The sequence below is a fragment of the Apiospora phragmitis genome (genome assembly GCF_038363925.1).
Source record: "Apiospora phragmitis strain CBS 135458 chromosome Unknown utg000010l:1.0-9815664.0:1.0-9183399.0, whole genome shotgun sequence".
In the NCBI taxonomy this organism is placed as follows: Eukaryota; Fungi; Ascomycota; class Sordariomycetes; order Amphisphaeriales; family Apiosporaceae; genus Apiospora; species Apiospora phragmitis.
This window is the reverse complement of record NW_027117409.1, coordinates 5,447,368-5,467,821: the sequence shown is the minus strand read 5'-3', so window position 1 is coordinate 5,467,821 and position 20,454 is coordinate 5,447,368. Positions and strand designations below refer to the sequence as shown.

Sequence of the window (20,454 nt, the reverse complement as noted above, 5' to 3'; positions counted from 1 at the left end):
CATAGCCCACGTTTCATGCATATGCAAAGGACCGATCGTCGTATTAGTTACCATGTATTTGGCTCTAGTTTTGCCAGAGCATGAGAGACTGGACGGAACGGAATGTGGTAGTATGCACGCATGGTCTGTCTGTATGTACATATGTAGAAAGGTTACTTAGGACAACTCATCACGTGTGGCAAGCTGCAGATGAGTTATCAATTATCCATCACTGGCTGAATCGTGCCTCCCTCCGTAAAACAACGTCTCTCTCTATCAACACCTTCGTTTTCACACCAGAACAGGCAGGGCCTAAGTAAGCAACAGCCTCACTCTGAGAGAAGAGACATCACCACCACCACATACAACCACAGTAACCGGCAATATGGCCTCCTCATCTCCCCCCACTAACTACCCGCGCCCGGACTTTGTCCGTCCTAACCTCAACTGGAAGCTGTTGGACGACCAGGAATGGCAAATGCTATACGATGACCAAGATCTGGGTTTGAGCGCAGGCTGGCACCTACAGGGCGTGCCGGACCAGGTGGAGGTGGCCGACGCCTCTTCCGCAGGACAGTCCGAGGCCGAGCTGCAGAAGCTGGCCGCCTTCCCCGAGCTCAAGGAGGTGGGCTTCGCCCGGCCCAACGCCACGCACAACAAGAAGAAGCCCATCAAGTTGCCCTACGTCTTCCAGACGCCGGCCTCGGGCTGGGGCGACAACGAGGCCCACGAGGTGCTCTGGTACGAGACGGTGCTCACGGAGCCCCGCGCCTGGAGCGAGGTCGAGAAGGGCCTGCGCGTCCTCGTGCGCTTCGGCGCCGTCGACTACGAGACCAGCATCTGGGTCGCCGGCCGCTACGTCGGGGGCCACCGCGGCGGCCACGTGCCCTTCGACGTCGACGTCACGGACGCGCTGACGGCCGCGGCCAACGAGGGCAAGGAGGCCCGGCTGGTCATGCGCGTCCGCGACTCCCCCAGCGACCTGGAGCAGCCCCGCGGCAAGCAGTACTGGGCCCCGACCCCCGAGAGCATCTTCTACACGCCCAGCAGCGGCATCTGGCAGAGCGTGTGGATGGAGGTCGTGCCGGCGGCGCGCGTCGCGAGCAGCTCCGAGGGCACCGTGCTGCAGAGCCATGACATCGAGCAGGGCGTGCTGAAGGCCAAGGTCAACGTGGTCGGGCGCCGGGCCGGTGCCAAGTACGACGTGGAGATCGAGAGCAGCATCGGCGGCGTGTCGGTGGGCAAGACCCGCCAGGCCTTGCTCAAGGACAAGGACTACGTCAAGCTCGACGTGAACATGAAGGTGCCCGCCGAGCAGCTCAAGCAGCTGTCTGCCGAGCTCACTGGTGCTGCGCCGACCGATAACGCGGACTGCTGGAAAGACGGTGTGGCGTTGTGGTCGGTAGATCACCCGACCCTTTACGATCTCCAGATTCGTCTCTACGATTCCACCGGCGCGCTCCTGGATGCAGTGGACACGTACACTGGCATGCGTTCAATCAACTGGACAACGGGCGATGGCACCTTCCGCCTCAACGGGAAGCCCATCTTCCAGACCCTCACTCTGGACCAGGGGTACTGGCCCGAGACGGGCATCACGCCGCCCTCGTCCGAGAGCCTCAAGCTCGACATCGAGCTGACCAAGAAGATGGGGTTCAACGGCTGCCGTAAGCACCAGAAGGTCGAGGACCCCCGTTTCCTGTACTGGGCCGACAAGCTCGGCTTCCTGGTCTGGGGCGAGATCGCCAACGCCTACGAGTTCAGCGAGGAGTACATGAAGCGATTCGATCAGGAGTGGACCGAGGCCGTCCGGCGCGACATTAACCACCCCAGCATCATCGTCTGGACGCCCGTCAACGAGAGCTGGGCGTACCCTTCGTTGAAAGACAACGTGGAGCAGCGGAACCACATCCGCTCGCTGTACTACATGACCAAGTAAGTAGTAGTTAACAAAGAATATATACACAGCGGATAAGGCACATGACTAACATGCTGGATCAAAGGTCGCTCGACCCAACTCGGCCCATCAACGACAACTGCGGCTGGGAGCACGTGTGCAGCGACCTGTCGACGTTCCACGACTACAACGACGCGCCGGCGCTGGAGAAGTCGTACGCCACGCTCGAGAGCACGATGGGCTCCAAGCTGGCGGGCCGCGGCATGTTCGTCGGCCCCGCCGGCGCGGACGCGGGCTCGCAGCACAAGCAGGGCGCTCCCGTCATCTGCTCCGAGTTCGGCGGCGTCAACATCAAGCCCAAGTCGGACGAGGACAAGGCCACGGACCGCGACTGGGGCTACACGACGGCGAGCGACCCGCAGGATCTGCTGAAGCGCATCGAGGCCATCGTCATGGCGGTCATCAAGCCCGGTCACATTTCCGGGGTCGTGTGGACACAGATGTAAGCCCACTCCTTTTCCTTCTATGCATGCATGGTGAGAACGAAACGAGCTAATGACGTGACTTTTTTTTTTGCCAAACAGCACCGATATCGAACAGGAGGTCAACGGGCTGTACTCGTATGACCGTAAGGAGAAGATCAACCCTGCGGAGGTCAAGAAGATCATGGACAGGGCGGCCAAGCTGTATCTCGATGGTGTGACTAAATAGATACCTACGCAAAGGAGTTAAGCCGACGGCCAAGGCAGGCATGTCTAAAAGGTCGATAGAATAATACAAAATTATGAACCGTATCCTCCACTCGGGCTGCTTCAAAAGTGAAACACATATTCGACCAATCTAGGTTTACTTGAGTGATGGATGAGTGATATATTTTGTTTAGTGATAATCGTGGATTCCTTTCCCACTCCTCCAATATCCGTGCGTATCGTGTTGTTTCTTCTCAGCATGTTGTAACCAAAGTAACATCCTGATACTCAAGCAACCACTGGTGGCTGGTCAAGCTGACTAAAGAAAAGGTCATGGGTCATCGGCAGACAAAAGCAGAGGGAGAAAAAAAGAATAGAGGAAGAAAAAAAAACATCGTGGTTATCGCCCAGCCAGAGACTTTTACCCGTCCTGCTACTGCGCGGCCGCGTTTCCACAGCTACATCTTTGCCTTGTCCCAGGACACGGTGTAATGACACCAGAGGGTTTGCTGGGGGGGTTCTGAGGGGCAGGCTATTCCTCAGGGTTGGTACAGGATGGATTCGAACTCGGTGTCCTGGCATGGGGCGTTGTGAGTAGTTCTTCTGCCTGACAATTTTCATTGCCGCGATAATCGAACATACAAGCTCTCGTTCTTAACCACCACACCATCCAACCGCCTGCCCCGGGGATGGGTGAATATGCTGCTATTAGTACCTATTAACCTACCTTGGGTAGGTACCTAATAGTGATTGTTGTCACAAGAGGCTTATCCGTTGGATGCCTAGAGGCGGCTGGGGAGGCCGGTTGGTTACCAAGGCACCGAGGCACCTACCTCACTGCACCCGACCTGGCAATTGACTCGACCTGCAAGTACCTCCTTAGAGCAGTAAAAACATGAGGTTTTAGGGAATTACGTGCTGCTTCTAACAGATAACATCGCGATCCTGGAAACCATGGTGTTGAGCATGTGGTGAGTGTCACGATACCCCTTTTCATTGTCTCCACACACCATCCTGTCACCGAGACCGGCCAACACTCGACTCAAGCATCAACCTCTGGCATCCTGAGAGATTAAATCAGATAATACTTCTCGTGAAACATCTTCTTGTGCAACATGCAGAACTCGTTTCTTAGTGGTTTCAATTCATAGTACATACGGCCAGCATCGAGTCGTAAATCATAACACATAAGATTTATTACGTTTACAGCGCTTTCATCCAGAGCTCCTCATTCTGTCGAAAAGCATTGGGTTCTCAACTACGAAGCCTTTCTTCCACGCGTGTTTCCAACCATGACCACGTTAAGGCCCCCAGCGCCCTCGGGGGAAAAATAGGAGACTGAACGGCCTATGAGGACATGGACGCGATAATCCTCCTCGCATCAGCAAATGCAAACTCCTCCATCATCTCCGCCCATAGCTTCTCCCGAAGTCTTTCTCCCTCCGAAGTGTACATCACGGGTGGATAGCTGTGCTGAATTAGCACTTTGTTCAAGAATCGCATTCACGAAAAAAAGAGGCTTACGGCCGGATCGACCAGTCACTGATGTAACTCCCATGGCTCTCAACACCCTTGGTCACGACCGCGTCCACGTAAGTGCTTGCGCCTACCGGCGTCGACCTCGCCATCGGGAACATCACGAGTGCGACGAGGAAACTCTTGATCCAACCGGGCGCGATGGTCCTTCCAATGTCTGTTCCCCCGACGAGCCCAGGATGTACCGTGTGCACGATCACCTTGTTCGGGTCGACCTGCTCGGCCAGCTTCGCCACGAAGAGGACCAGGGCGAGCTTGGAGTTGAGGTACTGCCTGGGAAACTTGAACTGGTCGGGGTCGTCAAACTCGGCGAAGACGGATCCGAGCCCCTTGATCGAGGCGTAGAGCGCGCCATCCGAGCTGACGATGCTGAGCACCGGGGGTTTCTGCGAGGCCTCCGGCCCCCTACAATTCTGTTTCTTCTTCTCCTCCAGGACGGGCAGCAGCAGGATCGACAGCAGCGCCGTCGACACGCAGTTCACCTGGAACAGCTGCTCGTGCCCGGTCTCGGCGCTGACGCGGCGCGCGGGGGTGTTGAGGCCCGCGTTCAGGATCACGAAGTCGAGGCGCGGCAGCGTCCGGCAGCGCTCCGCGAACGCCGCGAGGGTCTTGTACGACTCCATCTCGACGGGCCAGACCTCGACCTTGGCGGCGGGCTGCGCCCGGCGCAGCGGCTCGGCCGCCCTTGCCCCCTTCTCGAGCGTCCGGCCCGAGAGGACGAGGTGCGACACGCCGAGGTCCAGCAGCTGGCGCGCGGCGTCTAGCCCGATGCCCGTGCTAAGCCCCGTGATGACTCCGACTTGGCCGTCTAGGCGCGTGCCCGCTGGCAGGGGTTTGCGGTGCAGCATAAACTGGCGATACAGGTACCCCTTGACGCTGGCCTCGAAAGCGGCCTCGGATTCCAGATGCTTCGACATGGTGGTGATGTGTAAGTTTACCCTTCTCTAAGGATCGATTATGATTGGCGTAGTAAGTCAGCGGGCTTCAGCCCAGACAGCGAGAAACCGGTTGGTTTTTTATATGCCGAATGTTAATGTAAGGGGGTGCGTCCATGGTATGTAGACATCGACTTGTTGCCAATTCGGGGCAGTCGCCCAGCCGAAGTCCGCAGACTCTTACCTGAAATGTCATTGGTTATGGTGAAACAGTGAAAACACCGGGCTGAGCAGCGGCTTAGTAATTGCATGGGTTGGACGAAAGAGGCAGCACTCGGAGACTTTCGTTGGTTTTCGAGTTCGGGGCTCGGGGGATCGTCATGCAGACGGAGCTTCACCGTAGCATTGCGCCCAGGCTTCGTAAGCGGGCATCATAACATACCCAAAAGTTGTCACTATCGCAAGTAATCCGTACTTTCAGTACTTTCGGATAAGAGCGATTGATTACTTGACAGGCTGATGTCTGACCGATGGCAATGATGTTGTACCAGGTCAGAAGTACATCAGAGGAATTGCATCGTGGTCCTTGGAACAAAAGTACTGAAGCCTAGCCAACATCTGTATTCATACGTATACAAGCATGATTTACTAATACTCCCCTACGTCTAGGGTATGTAGTCCCGTGTCTACATGTGGAAACCCAGTAACATATCCCCTGAGCCTTCATACTCTTCTTGCTCAATCGGAACCCAGTCCGTCTATCTGCCATCGGCGGGGATCAAGTAATGATTCCAGCTTTTCACAGCCCGGCCTTCCAGGCTCTGGCAAACATCGTGGGTTGGGTCGAAAATGATGCGTTCGCCGGTGCAGTCCGGCCCCGTCCAAGCGGACAGGGTGTCTTCCCCTCTCACGCCGACAAGGACGGTGATCGAGCCGGTGCCGGGGGAGGGATAGTTGAGGCAGTTGAGACTGCTGTAGATGAGCCTCCACGGCCCGTCAGTGGCACAATCGGCCGTGTTGTTCCATACTTGTGCTGCGAATGGTCTTCCCGGTACGGGCGGGTCCGGCTGGGGCGTAGTCGTCTGAGCTGCGATCAGAGGCAAGCTGGAGAGTAGAGCGGTGATGAGTGAAGGCTGCATTCTAGCGGTAACAGTATGGTCAAAAAGAGTGGTGAGATGAAGGTTGGTGGGCAATACTGTGGTTGTTGCTGCTTGGGTGTCAAAACATACTGAAGAAAGTCCCCCTTTTATACATCTGTCCACCACACGCACCAGTCGGTGAGATACAATTGAGGCAGGAGCTTACTGTGGAAAACCAGACGATCCTAAAATTCGGGTTCAGTCTACACGGACAAGAAGTGTTGGGATCTGGATCCTATGGAGGGTTCTAGTCCTCGGATGGTTGGCTGACATCGTGAGTATACGAAACGGGCAGCCACCCGACTCCGAGTCGAACTTGAAGTTGTTCTTCCTCCTCTTACATCTTCGACAGCAGACCCTCCATTAACTGTAACAGTAAATGTCCCTTTTCATCCGGCTCCTCTTCTGTTTCTTGGTGCGGACGGCTGGCTGGCTGGGAGTTCCATGACAGCTTGACCGCTTCCATCTTAACAACTGCGTCAAAAAATGAAAGGAAAAAGACTGTGACCATAATATTCCTGACATATGTCCACATCTTTCTAGGTGCTCGTTCGCGATCCATTGCCATCGGAGACTACCTGCTTATTTGTCTATAAGTCCCCAATTAGGTCAAATTCACCACGCCCCATGGACATGAGAAATCTTCTTTGGCAAAGGTAATTGCTCCAGGCTATTATGCGTCTCTGCCAAGAAAGTCACATGCTAGGCTTATAATCCCGGATAGAGCTGACGGGCGGATTGTCAAGTGTTTGGATATGAGCTGATTGTGCCAGTGTGTATGGAGACATAGATGCAACAGGAAAGGTTTTTGTGACTTGGGCAACCGACTTCTGCTGACTCCAGGATTCTCTCAGATTGCCTGATTCTGACACAGCGGATGTATCTCTTATAAGATGCCTCGATAGTCCTGAAGCTTTGCTTGAAGTCAAGACTCGTTCCTTCTAGAGATCCGATAGTCTATTGCAGGCCGAGATTATGATCACCAGACGAGAACAGAAAGGATCGCAAGTTACATGGTCTGTCGTATGCGGGGAATGCGGATACGCAGCGGAGTCGACGTAGGCCTCGGGCGCGGGGAAACCTGGAGATGCCTGCCTCAACTTTGACCATCGGCAGCCATGTGCGGGCAGGCCACCGCCTGCATGCGGGAGCGGTGGGATCTATATAAGCCTTGATTAACATACGCTATTGAAGTTGATAATTACTTCACCCTTGTCAATGAGCAGCTCCGTCGACCTGGCACAATTTACCTCGGAATTTGTTTGGAAGGAGACTATGACGGCCATTGACACTTCAATATGAAAATATCCGCTTCAACTAAGCTGCTGCTTCTCGGAGCCTTTGCACGGTTGGCAAGATGTACTGCTGACAAGTGCGCCTCGCTTGGCTCCCAGCTCTCTATACCCGACACCCAAGTCATCACCTACAGCTATGAGACTAACGGAACTGTCTTGCCTCTTCTGGGCACAGTCGCTTCATGCGGTGGGCCCGACCCCAGTGCCGTTATCACGGCCGATATTTGTCGGGTGGTGCTTTTGGTGGCCACCAGCTCGTCAAGCGAGGTACAGCTCGAAGCCTGGCTTCCAGACTCGGACGTTTGGAATAGTAGACTTCTGGCTACAGGGACCGGAGGGATCGGTGGCTGCATCGACTACCCGACCATGCAAAATGGAGCCGCGCTCGGCTTCGCTTCGTTCGGGATGAATGCCGGACACAACGGGTCGACGGGGTTCGAATTCTTCTTGAACAGGCCAGAGGTTCTGAACGACTTCGGCTATCGGTCGCTCCACGTCGAGGCTTCGGTGGGCACGCAGGTGGTAGAGCAGTACTATGGCGCCTCGTCGACGAAGAAGTACTACGCCGGCTGCAGCACCGGGGGACGACAGGGTTTTCAGAATGCCCACCTATATCCAGATGACTTCGACGGTCTCCTGCTTGGAAGTCCAGGGGTGAACTGGTTACGCATTGTGGCTTCGAAAGGCATACTCGCGCATCGAATAGGGTGGCCTAACCTCGACTCGCCGGCCTATGTGCGACCCGAGCAATGGCCGGCTATCGTAGCAGAGCAGATCAGGCAGCTAGATCCCTTGGATGGTGTAACCGATGGGATCATCGACGAGCCGACACGGCATCGCTTTGACCCGCAGACACTCGCCTGCGGGACCGGACTGCTGAATGCGACACTGTGTTTGACGCCACAGCAGGTGATCTCGGTTCGGAAGGCCTACGAACCTGTCGCCGACTCGAGCGGACATGTTGTGTATCCGGCCTTCGATCTTGGCGCCAACACCAACGTCTTCTCAGCGAATCAGCAGAACGGGATCGCAAAACTGAGCTACACCACCCTGCAGGACTTCTGGCGGGGTGCTGTTTACAACGATAGTGCCTGGACGCCCGAGAACTTCAGTACCGCGGACATGGACTTTGCGCTCGCGGCAAATCCTGGGCAGGTCAACGCTTGGGATACCGACCTATCCGAGTTCCATAGACGCGGTGGTAAGATCATCTCATACCACGGCCGGAATGACGAGGTAAGCCCCTTTTCCCATATTGGTCTTTCTACATTGTTGGCTAGGCCCCTGACTTAGTCGCTAACATCATCCTCAGACTGTTACCTCGGCGCTGTCCGAGTGGTTCTACAGCGATGTTCAAAGCAATACAAATCTGACATTGGAGGAAACTCAAGCTTTCTATCGCTTGTTCTTCATCCCGGGCATGCACCACTGTGGTGGGGGCCCTGGTGCATGGAGCATAGGAAATGCCCAAAGATATCCCTATGACCAGGTTTTGCTCGATCCTAGCCACAATGCACTCTTGGCCCTTATCGACTGGGTCGAGAACAGTAGAACACCAGAGACATTGATTGGAACCAAGTACCTCGATGATGTTGTAGGGGGCCAAGATGTGTCGCAAAGAAGCAAGTCATACCCTCCTAGTATTTCAAGTTCCATTTCGCTTATTAACAGTCATCTAGCACATTGCCCTTACCCGAGTGTAAGCAAACAAGATCATGGAGATCCTAAACTAGCTACTGGTTGGAAGTGTGCATCATCAGAAAATTGAGGTGCATAATATGATATGATAGGTTCGCCAGGGCTGTAGAGTGATGAGACAACCGACCTTGCCAGTTATATCATACGGTATTAGCATATAATGGTGGAGAGAAATCTATAAAAAGATGCCCGCCCATCTTCTCTATATCAACACTAACAAAGTTACGGGGGAGATCAATCGGTCGAAGTGATGCCGTGCTTCTGTTCAACTCCCGAAACATATTTCCTCCACTTTGGGGTTCAGCAGGTACACGGGAATCCCGAGGACGAAAATGCCCCCAAACATCCCTGCCAGCACACCATAAGACCAAACATACCCCCCACGAGCAAGCATGGGCGTGAAGCCGAACGTGGCCCCAAAAGAGACAATGTTCTTTGTGCCGACGACCACGACTAAAGCCGGCCCCGGGTGCTTCGGGCCGCCTCGGCCGCAAAGTTGGACGACACAATTAGGACGCTGACGAAGGTGATCTGGAAGAACGCGTACGCGAGTAGCGGCGCCCAATAGGAGGCGCCGCCCACCGCGGTGTAGCCGTACAGGAGAAGCATGGCGAAGCCAAGGACGGCGGGGAAGACGAGCACCAGGAGCCGGTGCTCCGGCTGGTGGACGCCGTGGTTGTGGCGCGCCATCCAGACCGTCAGCCACTCGCCCGGGAAGGCGCAGTAGGCGGCGCCCAGGGCGGAGCCGACGATGACACCGACGTTGACCAGCCCGACGTCCTGGGGCAGCCAGCCGTAGCCCTGCAGCACGGCGTCGTACGTCAGCGACATGTTGATGGTCCCCGCCAGCGTGATGGAGCTGATCAGGACCGCGTAGAGCAGCGCCGGCGATGTGAAGCACTGCAGCATACGCGCCCACGACGCGAGGATGGCGCGCCAGGGGTGCGGGTGCGGTGCGGACCAGAGCTTGAGCTTCTGGAGGTACGGCTTTCGCATCTCCGTGGCGGCGGCGTCCGGCGGCGGCTGCTGCTGCTGGAGGTCGACGGCTTCCAGGTACTCTTGGGCCTCGCTGTCGGGCACGACGCGCGTGACGCCGAACTCGTCCGTGTAGACGACGCAGCCGTCGAGGCTGGTCGCGGGGCGCGTGAACTTGGTCTCGAAGCCGCCGAAGACGACAAAGACCAGGCCCACGGCGATGGTGATGACGAAGACCCAGTAGTACCAGCGCCAGCCCAGGGCGGCGGCCTCGTAGCTGCTGGCGAGGTTGAAGGCGGCGCTCAGGACGCTCTGGGTCATCCAGTAGAGGCCGAAGACCTGCCCGCGCTGGTGCAGGAACGTCACCTCGGTCAGCATCAGGGGCAGCAGCGACTCGGAGGCGCCCGTGGCCAGCCCCTGGATGATCCGCGACGCCAGGTGCCCGTTGTAGCTATCCTGCGCGGCGGACCCGATGGTGGCGCCTAGCAGGACACTGGTGGAGAGGACGAGCACGGGGCGGCGCCCAAAGGCTAGTGACAGTGGCAGGATGATGTAGTTGCCTTGTGAGCCGTTAGCAGCACTCAGCAGAATAGATGAGAGCTTCTTTACCTAGCCCGATGCACAAGGACGGCATCGTCAACAAGAACGTTATCTGGCCGGCATCATAACCTTGTGGCCCATAGAACTGGAAGAACACCCCAAGAATCGCACCGAGGCCACTCGCTAGAGCAAGTCCCATGATGGCTTGAAGTTGACAGATCAGTCAGCATATTGTCCACTTGTTACTTAATTAACGACCCAGATCCAAATTAGGAGGAAACAAAACTCACAAAACCAGCAACAGCAAAAGATCACGGCAGACTTTTCCCACGCCTTCCAATTCAGGGGGTCATTTGGGCTGTTCGAAGGTATAGGCAGTCGACGGATCCGACCCTGCTTGTCGACCAGTAACGCGTTGCCTTCAACATGTTGTTGGCTGGACGATTCGGCAGTCCTGGTGACTTCCTTGTGTTGGCTTGACGCTGCCGTCTTATCGTCGGTTCCCATCGCCATGTTTGACTAGGTACTTGCTAATGAAACAAGAAATGGCCAAGGAGATATGCAGGACCCCAGAAATATTTATAGGTAGCAAACAAGTGCGAAAGATATATGAAAGCTCCCCCTACGAGCGCCATTCGAATTGGAAGAACATCCATTCCCCTTTGATACACACAATTCACGCCTCCTCTTCATGGGATGTAGGTGACTTACAAGATAGGCCTCCCCCACCCGGCAATGAGCTAGGATCGTCGTGATAGTGCAAGCAAGAGATCCCCATGGGGTAGGTAGTTGCCGAAGTGGGGGAAGCGGGAGACCCCTGACACGTCTGTCCGTCTCTCTGTATAGGTTGTTGGCTCGATAAACAACTTCACTGCATACAACGAAGAACAACCAACCAACTCTGTTCAGGTATTTCTTGTGGCCCTTTCTGCATATAATGCCACTATTGTGCGTCCAAGAGGGGAGTTGCCAAACTTGCACAACTTCAACATTAGATGAGGCAGTAAAGGCAAGATGGCGATAGTGATCCTAAGAGCGTTTCCCACTGCCTAGCTCTGGTAGGTTCAAGTCTAGAAATTCTGTCTGTTGTTGCCAAGCAATACTTAGTAAGGAGAGTCGAGAACATACGCATCGTCGTAGTCGATACACACCTCCAATCCGCTCGAGTCATGTTGGGTCAGCCGCAGATGCATCGGCAGCCCGACATAGCTTCGATGCTACTTCTACCTGACTTGGCATCGTACCCGAACCACGGCAGTTCACTATTGGACTATGCTCTCAGTCGGATACAGAAGGTGGCGATGAGACACTGAACTCCGAATCCAAGCACTCCGCGGCCAGTATTCCGTGGCACTGCTTTGCTAACCCCGCATCTATCATCTGGCCCTCCACAATCCCGAAGACCCACGATAAGGGGCCTCTTGCTAGGGCAGTGGCTATGCTATTGACGTCCGTGAAGACGAAGCGTATGCCCGTTGCGCACATGGCTCCCCTGATACGCGAGAAAGGCGATATCAGTAGAAGGCGGATGAAGTGCCTGAGTTCTTGCTGCAAGTCGACAGGGGCAATAGAGCACCAGCCGAATAAGAAAATGCTGTTCGATTCTTGAACATTAATGGTCAACAACAATCGGACAAACGCTCTAATGCAAAGTATTGTTCCAGCACCCGAATATGTACAAATGTCAAGATGCATCGTATGAAGATTCATATCTGCCATGGATCATAGTTACTACTGGAAACGGACTGCAAGGCACTAGATTGTAGGGAGAAAGCCGGAGACACAGCCGCAAGTCTTCACCCATGGCAGACCACTCAGTCTAGATCCACAGAGAACACTTGATTGACACGCTTTATTGGCCGAAGGCTTGTACCGATAGCGAAGTAGGGCGAATATACGTTTCCGTATTTATTTCTTGGAGCCAAGAATGCGTTGGGTCGTAGATTTCGGCAGGCAGTACACGGGATCAATCTCGTCCAGGCCAGGATATCCGAGAAGACTCAACCCTGTGAGGCCGAACAACGTATGCCACACATCAACCATATTACCAGGTCTGTCCGAGATGCCGCCCTTCTCTGTGTCTTGGCACCTCAAAATGAAGCCAAAGAGGGCATTCCGATCAATCCAGTGCGTGCGGTTGATCATGGCCAAGCTGCTCAATACCCACCAGCTGTAGCACACATCTTCTTGCTTCTCGGGCCGACCGTTCAGGCCACCGTTGGGCAGCTGTCGTTCACTTAACCACTTGCCTAGCTTATCAGCCTCGACCGACTCCATCCGTCCCACTATGGACAAGGCAGCCAGGCACGTAAAGATCTGACCCGAATGCGACTCGGCGCCGGGCGTTAGACCGTATCCACCGTCAAAGTTTGCGCAGGCTTCTATGTGGTTGACAGCCTTGTCGACATTGACAAGATCGAGCAGGCCCATCAGCGAGAGGGCATTGAAGGCGCCGTAGAGAAAACGGGTGTCTTCTTCGCCCCACTCATCGCCAGCGAACGTGCCAGTCTCGCGGTTCTGCAGGTCAGCAATGACTATGTTGGCTCGTCAGCCTAGAATGTCCGAGGGTTGGTTTGCGCCGGTCAAAGAGTCATCACGCACACTTGCCCACAGCGGCCTTGCCCTTGCCCCTCTTCTCTAGCTCGTCGAAGGCGTCGATCAGGGCGAGGATCTGAACCGCGCTGACGGTGTACAACATGTGAGCATCATGGCCGGGGGCGGCACCGAAGCCGCCATTCTCATGCTGGCAGGAAAGGACGAAGTCGATAGTAGCGTCGCGGGGGAGGGCCTCGGGTTTCTTCAAGAGGTAGAGGGCTGTGAGACCCCAGTAGACACCGTTGAGGCGCAGGTGCTCGGTCAGCCAGTATTCATATTCATCTTTGCGGGAGTCGAGATTTTGGATGTATTTGACATGGGCCTCCGTCGCAAGTTGCAGCTCGTCCGGTAGATTTTGCAGTTGTGCCATGATTCAAGAACCTAGACTAGAATAGAGAAAGAGCAGTTCAGGATGTCCAGCTTCGAGGATGACCTCAATGTACCTACAGCATCCAAGCCAAGACCGCAATACCTCTTGGCCTTAGGGGTGGATGTACATAAGCCAACCAGTCTGCTGACGTACATGCAATTACCTAACCTACAGTAGGTAGCGGGGCATTACGAGCGGCAGCCTTAGGAAACTATTCAGAATCCATCCAGCTCATGAATTCAATTGGTTGAAGTGGAGGGGGACAATCAGCCTCGTCCCCCACCGGTGAGTGCCCTTATCAGAGTGGGGCGCTGCTGCCTGAGCGCAATCAAACTGCTGGGAAAGGGTATAAATATCTGCCCTCCCTCCCTCTCTTTCAATTTTCTTTTCTTTCCTTCCTCAGCTCTTCTTTTTGCCTTTTGGCTTCAATCAAGTGTAGTATCTGTTCTTTTCAGTTTAATCTCTGAAAGAGGTCTAAGGACCTCAATCGTGATTATTCTTATTTTTGTCATCAGGGTGGTGACCTCTGTGCTTGCACATGCCACCTGCCCACCGTGTCCTTGGTATTACACTGCCTCCAAGCGACGCAACTCATCTTTTTCATTGCTCTTCTTGGTTTGCCCAAGGATGTAAAGAAGAAGCAAGTGTTGGCTATGCTGTCGAACCACATCACAGTACTCTAAAATTTCAGGCCAACGTTGGCTAGATTGAGTGAACAGTGTTTCCATCACATCTGCTTTTCTCGTGCGTATCACTGGTGATGCTTTGCTTGCATGTGCTTCCCATAACCTGGCAAAGAGTCATCGAATTATTGTGTTTGACAAATACCTCCTACATAAATAGAGCCATCTAGTAGAACTGTCGTATTTTGTATTTTCTTGCTTCCCATCTGTCGGCCACAAGTCCGGCATGACTGTTCAGCGCTTCACAAGTCAGAAGGTGATGGTTCACGCACCTTGTGAGATTTGCCTGACCTAATGTACGAGAAAAACGCCATGCTCATCATCCCCGGTCTCACCGTTCGTTCCCTTGTGCATGTACAGCAACGTGGTAAACTTGTTTTACTTTTCTTCTGTCACGAACATGACGCGAATATTTTTATTGACTATCCCAAGCCTCGGCACGTTGCCATCACCCATTGTGCTCACATACCCCCGATGTTCAATGTTTCAGTGCAGTGATATCACAGTTCGAGGCTAGAGGGACTTGGCCCCAAGGCCAGGCTAGACAGTCTTGCAGCCACACAAGGCCAGGGTAGCGCGTACGATAACCACAACTTGGCCACTCAACGGCCAACCATCTGTACACGTATGTACGTTGACGCGGCATGCCCGTGGGTACAGAGAGGGCTTCGCTCATCGCCAAAGTCCGTGGTAGAGTTATTATGCATCGGTAAGATTCCTACTGGACAGGTAGCTATGCCCTTAGGTAATGTAACATTGCTATCCCAGGAGGTCAGGAGAAGCAATGTCGAACCCAATGAACTAAAAATAGTTATGCGTAGCTATGTAGTATGTACGCTGTCGCGATTCACAGCAACATGTATCAGAATTTGCTGGCGTAAAAACGTAAGCCAGGCACAAATGCCACATCTCGTAAGATCTCCCCTCCCGCTTCCCCTGCCAGTTGGGGAAAAAAGGGGAGACCGCGTCGTAAGGATCCAATGTCTCAGATATCATGCTGTTTCGGCCGCCCAGAGTTGCCCCCGACGGATACAACACACACACACACACCTGAGCGGCGCATTGTACTTTACTCCCTTGATTATCAGAGGTCGTACTGTAGGCTTTCCACAAAGCGTAACTCATATAATCTACATCACTCTTGCATGCCTTACATGCGATCTAACGTCGCCGCGGAACACAATGCCATAGGGATGCAATGGACAATGGACGATAGACGCGAAGAATGCAGCTGTGCCTGCAATGCGGATACCAAAAGTACAGGTAGCCATTACCGTTCCTAAGCTAATGTTAGGTAGGGTAACGATTAAGTGCTCGCAGCCAGCCGGCGCCTGGCCGGCCCACCACTGCTGGCTGGATGTCGGGGCTCCTGTGTCCAATCGGCCTTAACTGGAAGATGTAGACCAAACATCCCGAGACATTGCGCATGTACTGTAGATTGTAGGAATCGGTCTCTGTATTGATCTGTACGACTGCCCCGAAACGTTTGAGAGCTGCATTTCTTGGGAAGGGAGACGTGCAGTTTCCAAATCTATTCCCCTGAAATATTTCGATGTTTTACTTCAATATAGAGTTGGGAACTCATCTGGACTTGAGCAAGCCCGTGGGTCCCACACCTCTGGAATGTTATGGGGGAACTACTGTATTGTCATGCAATAGAGTCTCATACGAACTGAGCCGTATTGAAGGTTTTGTTTACCAGGGGCGAAGCCATATTAACTCTACTTGGGTAGGAGGAAGCGTCGGTCTGCCTGTCTTCTGTACCTGATCCCAAGTATGCTCTTCCAGCTTGACTTCCAGCACACACCACTCAAGGTTGGCAGGGCTTCTGGGCAGGGTGCGTTGAACAGCCCGGGCTTCCAGTCCAGCGGTGGGCAGGATCCTTACTGGAGAAGCTAATTAAGTACTGAGGGGAGAGCCAAGCACAGGGGAATAAGTCTCGCCCTGAACGGAATGAACTAAGAGAGCACTGTAACTGGCTACATCGTATTGATTGCTACTAAAGTAGGTAGCAAAACGGCCTAGATGATGGGCTAGGTGGCAGATGGATGGGTGCGCTCGCAGTAGATACGAACCACGGGCGAGACAGGCACTGGCTGGCGACCGAGGCGACGATGCGTGCATGAAGATTCTTCGGCTCCAGTCACTTTTCAATGTTCCTGACAACATTGAACGACAAGATCACGAATGTGGTTGTCCCAGTGTCATTATCAGTATCGCGCCATTCTATCCACTTCACCCCATTCACGTCGGCTTCAACTAGGCCGATCCAATTGATCATCCCACTCTGCCTCCTCCACCCGATCCATTGGGTTGATCAGTCAATCTATCAATCAATCAATTTCAGTCGGAATCAAAAGACCTGGCCCTCCCATCGACCCTACCGACTTCCAAGGCGAGGAGAGGACCTGATACGTGTCTCCAAACTGCGCACGAGACCATCCCTACCCCTTCCTGTTGCTGCTTGTCTGCTGAGTATGTGTGTATGTGCGTGCGCGTGTGCGTGTTAAATGTGCCTTCGCGTGTGCGTGTTAAATGTGCCTTGTTAAGGTTGTGCTCTGTGCCGCGACGAGCGACGAACCCCCGACCAGACCAGAGGGAGAAGAGGAAAAAGAAGAAGGAGGAGGAGGAGGAGGAGAATAGGGAGTGAGTACTTCGCTGCCAGGTCCCAGGCCCAGGATCCCTCACTCACACCTGCAGCTCTGCACCTACATACATACATTCAAACCAAACTCACCACCCCCGAAGTGGACAATTCCTCCGCTTTCTATTTGAGAGGGCAGCAGTGCTGCAACACAAGGAGTCCTCTCTCGGGGTCACCCTGCTGTCGGGACTGGACCTGCGGCGCACATTACTTGTTGCATTGATTAACAGAAACATCATACACCCGCACCACACACACACACGGGCACCACACGCCTCAGACCTGGGCATTGCTGACACTGTCCTGAGAGAGTTGAAAGTACCCGGAACACCCCCTCTGGTCGATCGCATTCGCTGTGCAGCCAGTTGGAAGGGCGGTACAAGCTACCCCCCAGAGACACTTTCACTTTCACGCGCATACACATGGTATTGCATCACATTGCCCGTCTGTTTCGCTACACTAGACATCCCGTTTTACGCAATCCTCTTACTTGGAAACTGTTTAGCCGGCCGCACCGTGCTTATTGTATACGTACCTACCTACCTGAGCCACCCAGGGCGGACGGGAGTGTGTGAGAGAGACAGGTACCAGTCGCATGGTACCTTGGCTCACCACCACCTTTCCCGACAGCCACTATGATGGCTCGCAGACATGTTCCTCAGCCGCTGCCCTTGGCTGATGAATCACATCTGACTCCAAATTCCAATGAGCACCTCAGCGAATCCATAGTTTCTTCTGCTGGTGTTTCTCCTGTTTCCAGCTCTAGCGCATCAAATGATCGCACTCTAGGCACGACAGGCACAACAGGTGGTGGTTCAAGTAGAGGTCCACGTTCTGCTGCAACTGCACCTGCATCTGCCATCGGCGTTGCAACTAGTGGTGAAACAACTGGACTTCAGGTCGTCCCAAGCCCGACCTCATCCAAGTCGTCTCGGTCTCCACGTTCGCCCTTCAGCAGGTTCAACCCATCCAAGAAAGCCCAGCAAGCCCCCCAAGGGCAACAGGCTCAGCCGTCGCAGCCCGAGCTCTCACCAGCAGCATCACTTCTGCCATCGTCATCGCATGGTCAGCCAAACTACTCCCAGTCGCTGCTCCAATCCCAAGACTCGCAAGCGACGTATCGCCTACCTCGATCCAAGTACCAGGCGCGGCCTGCGATTACAGCCCCCGCTCCCGAGGTTCAAGACGACGACGACGATTTCGAGGACGACTATCATCGATATCAGCAGCATCAAGCCAAAACTAAGACCGAATACCCAGCAATAGAGAAACCACCGCCGCAAAATTCCTGGCCGATAGAGGATTCTGGCCACCCTCAATCTACGCCGCAGCCTACATCGCTATTCACATCGCAATCTGCGTCGCATCTACCACCGCCACTACCATCGCAACCGCCGCCGCCGCAGCAGCAACCGCAACCGCAACAGCAGTCGTCATCTCGCGAAGCAGAGAAGCACTCGCGCAACGCCAGTCGCTTCTTCAACTTCAGCAAGGGGCCTAAGGCTGGGAATTTACACCCTGGCAGACATCGAAGTCCTAGTCGGAGCCAGAACCATCTACCTGTCGAGACTCCCGACGAGGCGGTCTCCCGGGATATAGACATTCCTAGTATGTCGGATCGTGTCTCGAGCAAAGCTTCAAAACATTCAGGTATGTCATTAGGAATAATTTGAGTTACAGTATTGCCTTTGTTCCCCATTCTTGTGTCGTCTGCCTTGACATCATATGCCCACGTTCTGGGCTGTTGTTTCTCATCCTCCTAGGTCTGCCCCGGATTGCTGACTTCTTTGTTCCTCCTACGTTACAGACCACTCCTCAGTTGACCCCCCCCGCCTCGAGGGACGGCCAACCCCCACCCTCTCGATCGGATGCTTCTTTGGCATCAGGTGTCACAGAAAACGAACAGTCTAAGAATAACCCAAAGCCATTTACGCTGCTCAACCGATCGCGCTCAGTCAAAGACAAGGATAAGGAGAGTCCTAGGACAAAGGACATGGCCTCAACATCGACACAGGTCAAGATTCAAGAGCCCGAAAGGGCCCATGCCTTAGCCGGTCAACAGCCGCTGCGGACTGCCCCAGTTGAAACTTATGATAGGTCACACCGGCAAATGATGAATGCAACGCCTCGGAACCACTCCGCTGATCGAGCTGCCCCTCGCGACATATCTGCACATAAAGAACAACGCCGGGATAGAGATAACAACAACCATAACAGAAGTCATCCTTCATCTCTACACAACACGAGCGGGTCTTTCTTCAATGGCTTGCGGAGTTCTGGTACGAGAGCCGCTGATATCATAAGCAAGGGCCTGTTCGGAAAGGGAGTGCGGAGCGGTAGTACGACGGAGAAAGAGCCAGTGGTGGACGATGAACATTACCAGATCAAAGTAATCAACCTGCCGTTGGTGGAACAGACGCGAATAACGAGGATTTCCAAGAGACTCGAGAAATCGAAGGACAAGACAGAGTTCTGGATGCCCGCCTTCCCGTGGCGGGCCATTGACTATCTCAACTACAAGGGTACCGATGTTGAAGGATTGTATCGAGTACCAGGAAGCGGGCCGCAGATAAAAAAGTGGCAAAGAAAGTTTGACGAGCGTAAGTCGCCATGGATGCGGGACAAGCTGCAATGTTAGATGCTGACTGACCGCCATTATAGAACATGATGTCGACCTCTTTGCCCAGGACGACCTTTACGACATCAACATCATCGGGTCTATGCTCAAGGCTTGGCTCCGCGAACTGCCTGACGAACTGTTCCCAAAAGAGGCTCAGGAACGGATTGCTCGAGAATGCGCCGGAGCCGAAGAAGTACCTCAGCTGCTCATTGATGAACTGTCAAATTTGTCGCCTTACAACTACTACCTTTTGTTCGCCATCACATGCCACCTTAGCCTCCTACTCGCTCACGCGGACAAGAACAAGATGGACTTTCGGAACTTATGCATCTGCTTCCAGCCCTGTATGAAAATCGATGCCTTCTGTTTTCGATTTCTTGTCTGCGATTGGAGACAGTGCTGGCAAGGTTGTAATACCGAGGCTCAGTTTATCGAAGAGGAGTATGCGTTGTTCAACTCGCCGCCGCCACGGGGTTATGGAAATGATGTGCCGGCACAACAGGGAAATAGCGACAATAATGAGAACGAAGGTCGAGGAAGCTCTCCGTTGGATAGCGCTCAGCAGCCGCACGAGCACTCACGTCACCATCCGAACGGAAGCGGGAAGCTGAGGAAGAAAGGTGCGCCTTCGGGCACTTCGAATGGCAGCATTGGCTCGACGACTTCGACTATCTCGACGAGCCTAACCATCAATAGCATCGAAACGCCCAGGAGATCTGGAGAGTTAAGACCGCTATCGCCCATCAAGCCTCTCTCGCCACTCGGATTCTAATGACAGATGCCTTGGTATATATCGAGACTTGTCGTGTCTTTTCATACGTTGACTTGCCGAGACGAGAGCGCATTTTGTCTTTACCGGTACTATACCCCTGCGGATGGATACAAAAAGTTGGCGTAGTTTCTTTTTTTCTCCCTGTGA

General features: G+C 54.0%; 7 protein-coding genes across 7 annotated transcripts; 3 read left to right on the top strand and 4 right to left on the bottom strand.

The window, feature by feature from the left end:
• Nucleotides 1-364: 364 nt before the first annotated feature.
• Nucleotides 365-2,587, top strand: PG994_011414 (uncharacterized protein; the record flags this gene model as incomplete). The annotated part of the gene is made up of 3 exons (XM_066862823.1): nucleotides 365-1,914; nucleotides 1,983-2,378; nucleotides 2,461-2,587. 3 exons carry the CDS (start codon nucleotides 365-367, stop codon nucleotides 2,585-2,587), a joined length of 2,073 nt encoding a protein of 690 aa, XP_066711933.1.
• A 1,325-nt stretch (nucleotides 2,588-3,912) lies between these two features.
• On the bottom strand, nucleotides 3,913-5,018 carry PG994_011413 (uncharacterized protein; the record flags this gene model as incomplete). The annotated part of the gene is made up of 2 exons (XM_066862822.1): nucleotides 3,913-4,033; nucleotides 4,090-5,018. 2 exons carry the CDS (start codon nucleotides 5,016-5,018, stop codon nucleotides 3,913-3,915), a joined length of 1,050 nt encoding a protein of 349 aa, XP_066711932.1.
• Nucleotides 5,019-5,734: 716 nt separating this feature from the next.
• Nucleotides 5,735-6,115, bottom strand: PG994_011412 (uncharacterized protein; the record flags this gene model as incomplete). The annotated part of the gene is made up of 1 exon (XM_066862821.1): nucleotides 5,735-6,115. One exon carries the CDS (start codon nucleotides 6,113-6,115, stop codon nucleotides 5,735-5,737), a length of 381 nt encoding a protein of 126 aa, XP_066711931.1.
• Nucleotides 6,116-7,413: 1,298 nt separating this feature from the next.
• Nucleotides 7,414-9,178, top strand: PG994_011411 (uncharacterized protein; the record flags this gene model as incomplete). The annotated part of the gene is made up of 2 exons (XM_066862820.1): nucleotides 7,414-8,646; nucleotides 8,723-9,178. 2 exons carry the CDS (start codon nucleotides 7,414-7,416, stop codon nucleotides 9,176-9,178), a joined length of 1,689 nt encoding a protein of 562 aa, XP_066711930.1.
• Nucleotides 9,179-9,561: 383 nt separating this feature from the next.
• PG994_011410 (uncharacterized protein) lies at nucleotides 9,562-11,136 on the bottom strand (the record flags this gene model as incomplete). The annotated part of the gene is made up of 3 exons (XM_066862819.1): nucleotides 9,562-10,643; nucleotides 10,693-10,827; nucleotides 10,914-11,136. The coding sequence occupies 3 exons, from the start codon at nucleotides 11,134-11,136 to the stop codon at nucleotides 9,562-9,564; spliced, it is 1,440 nt and encodes a 479-aa protein (XP_066711929.1).
• A 1,395-nt stretch (nucleotides 11,137-12,531) lies between these two features.
• On the bottom strand, nucleotides 12,532-13,588 carry PG994_011409 (geranylgeranyl transferase type-2 subunit beta; the record flags this gene model as incomplete). The annotated part of the gene is made up of 2 exons (XM_066862818.1): nucleotides 12,532-13,157; nucleotides 13,225-13,588. The coding sequence occupies 2 exons, from the start codon at nucleotides 13,586-13,588 to the stop codon at nucleotides 12,532-12,534; spliced, it is 990 nt and encodes a 329-aa protein (XP_066711928.1).
• Nucleotides 13,589-17,550: 3,962 nt separating this feature from the next.
• Nucleotides 17,551-20,307, top strand: PG994_011408 (RhoGAP domain containing protein; the record flags this gene model as incomplete). Its single annotated transcript, XM_066862817.1, has 3 exons — nucleotides 17,551-18,523; nucleotides 18,679-19,515; nucleotides 19,577-20,307. 3 exons carry the CDS (start codon nucleotides 17,551-17,553, stop codon nucleotides 20,305-20,307), a joined length of 2,541 nt encoding a protein of 846 aa, XP_066711927.1.
• Nucleotides 20,308-20,454: the final 147 nt, after the last annotated feature.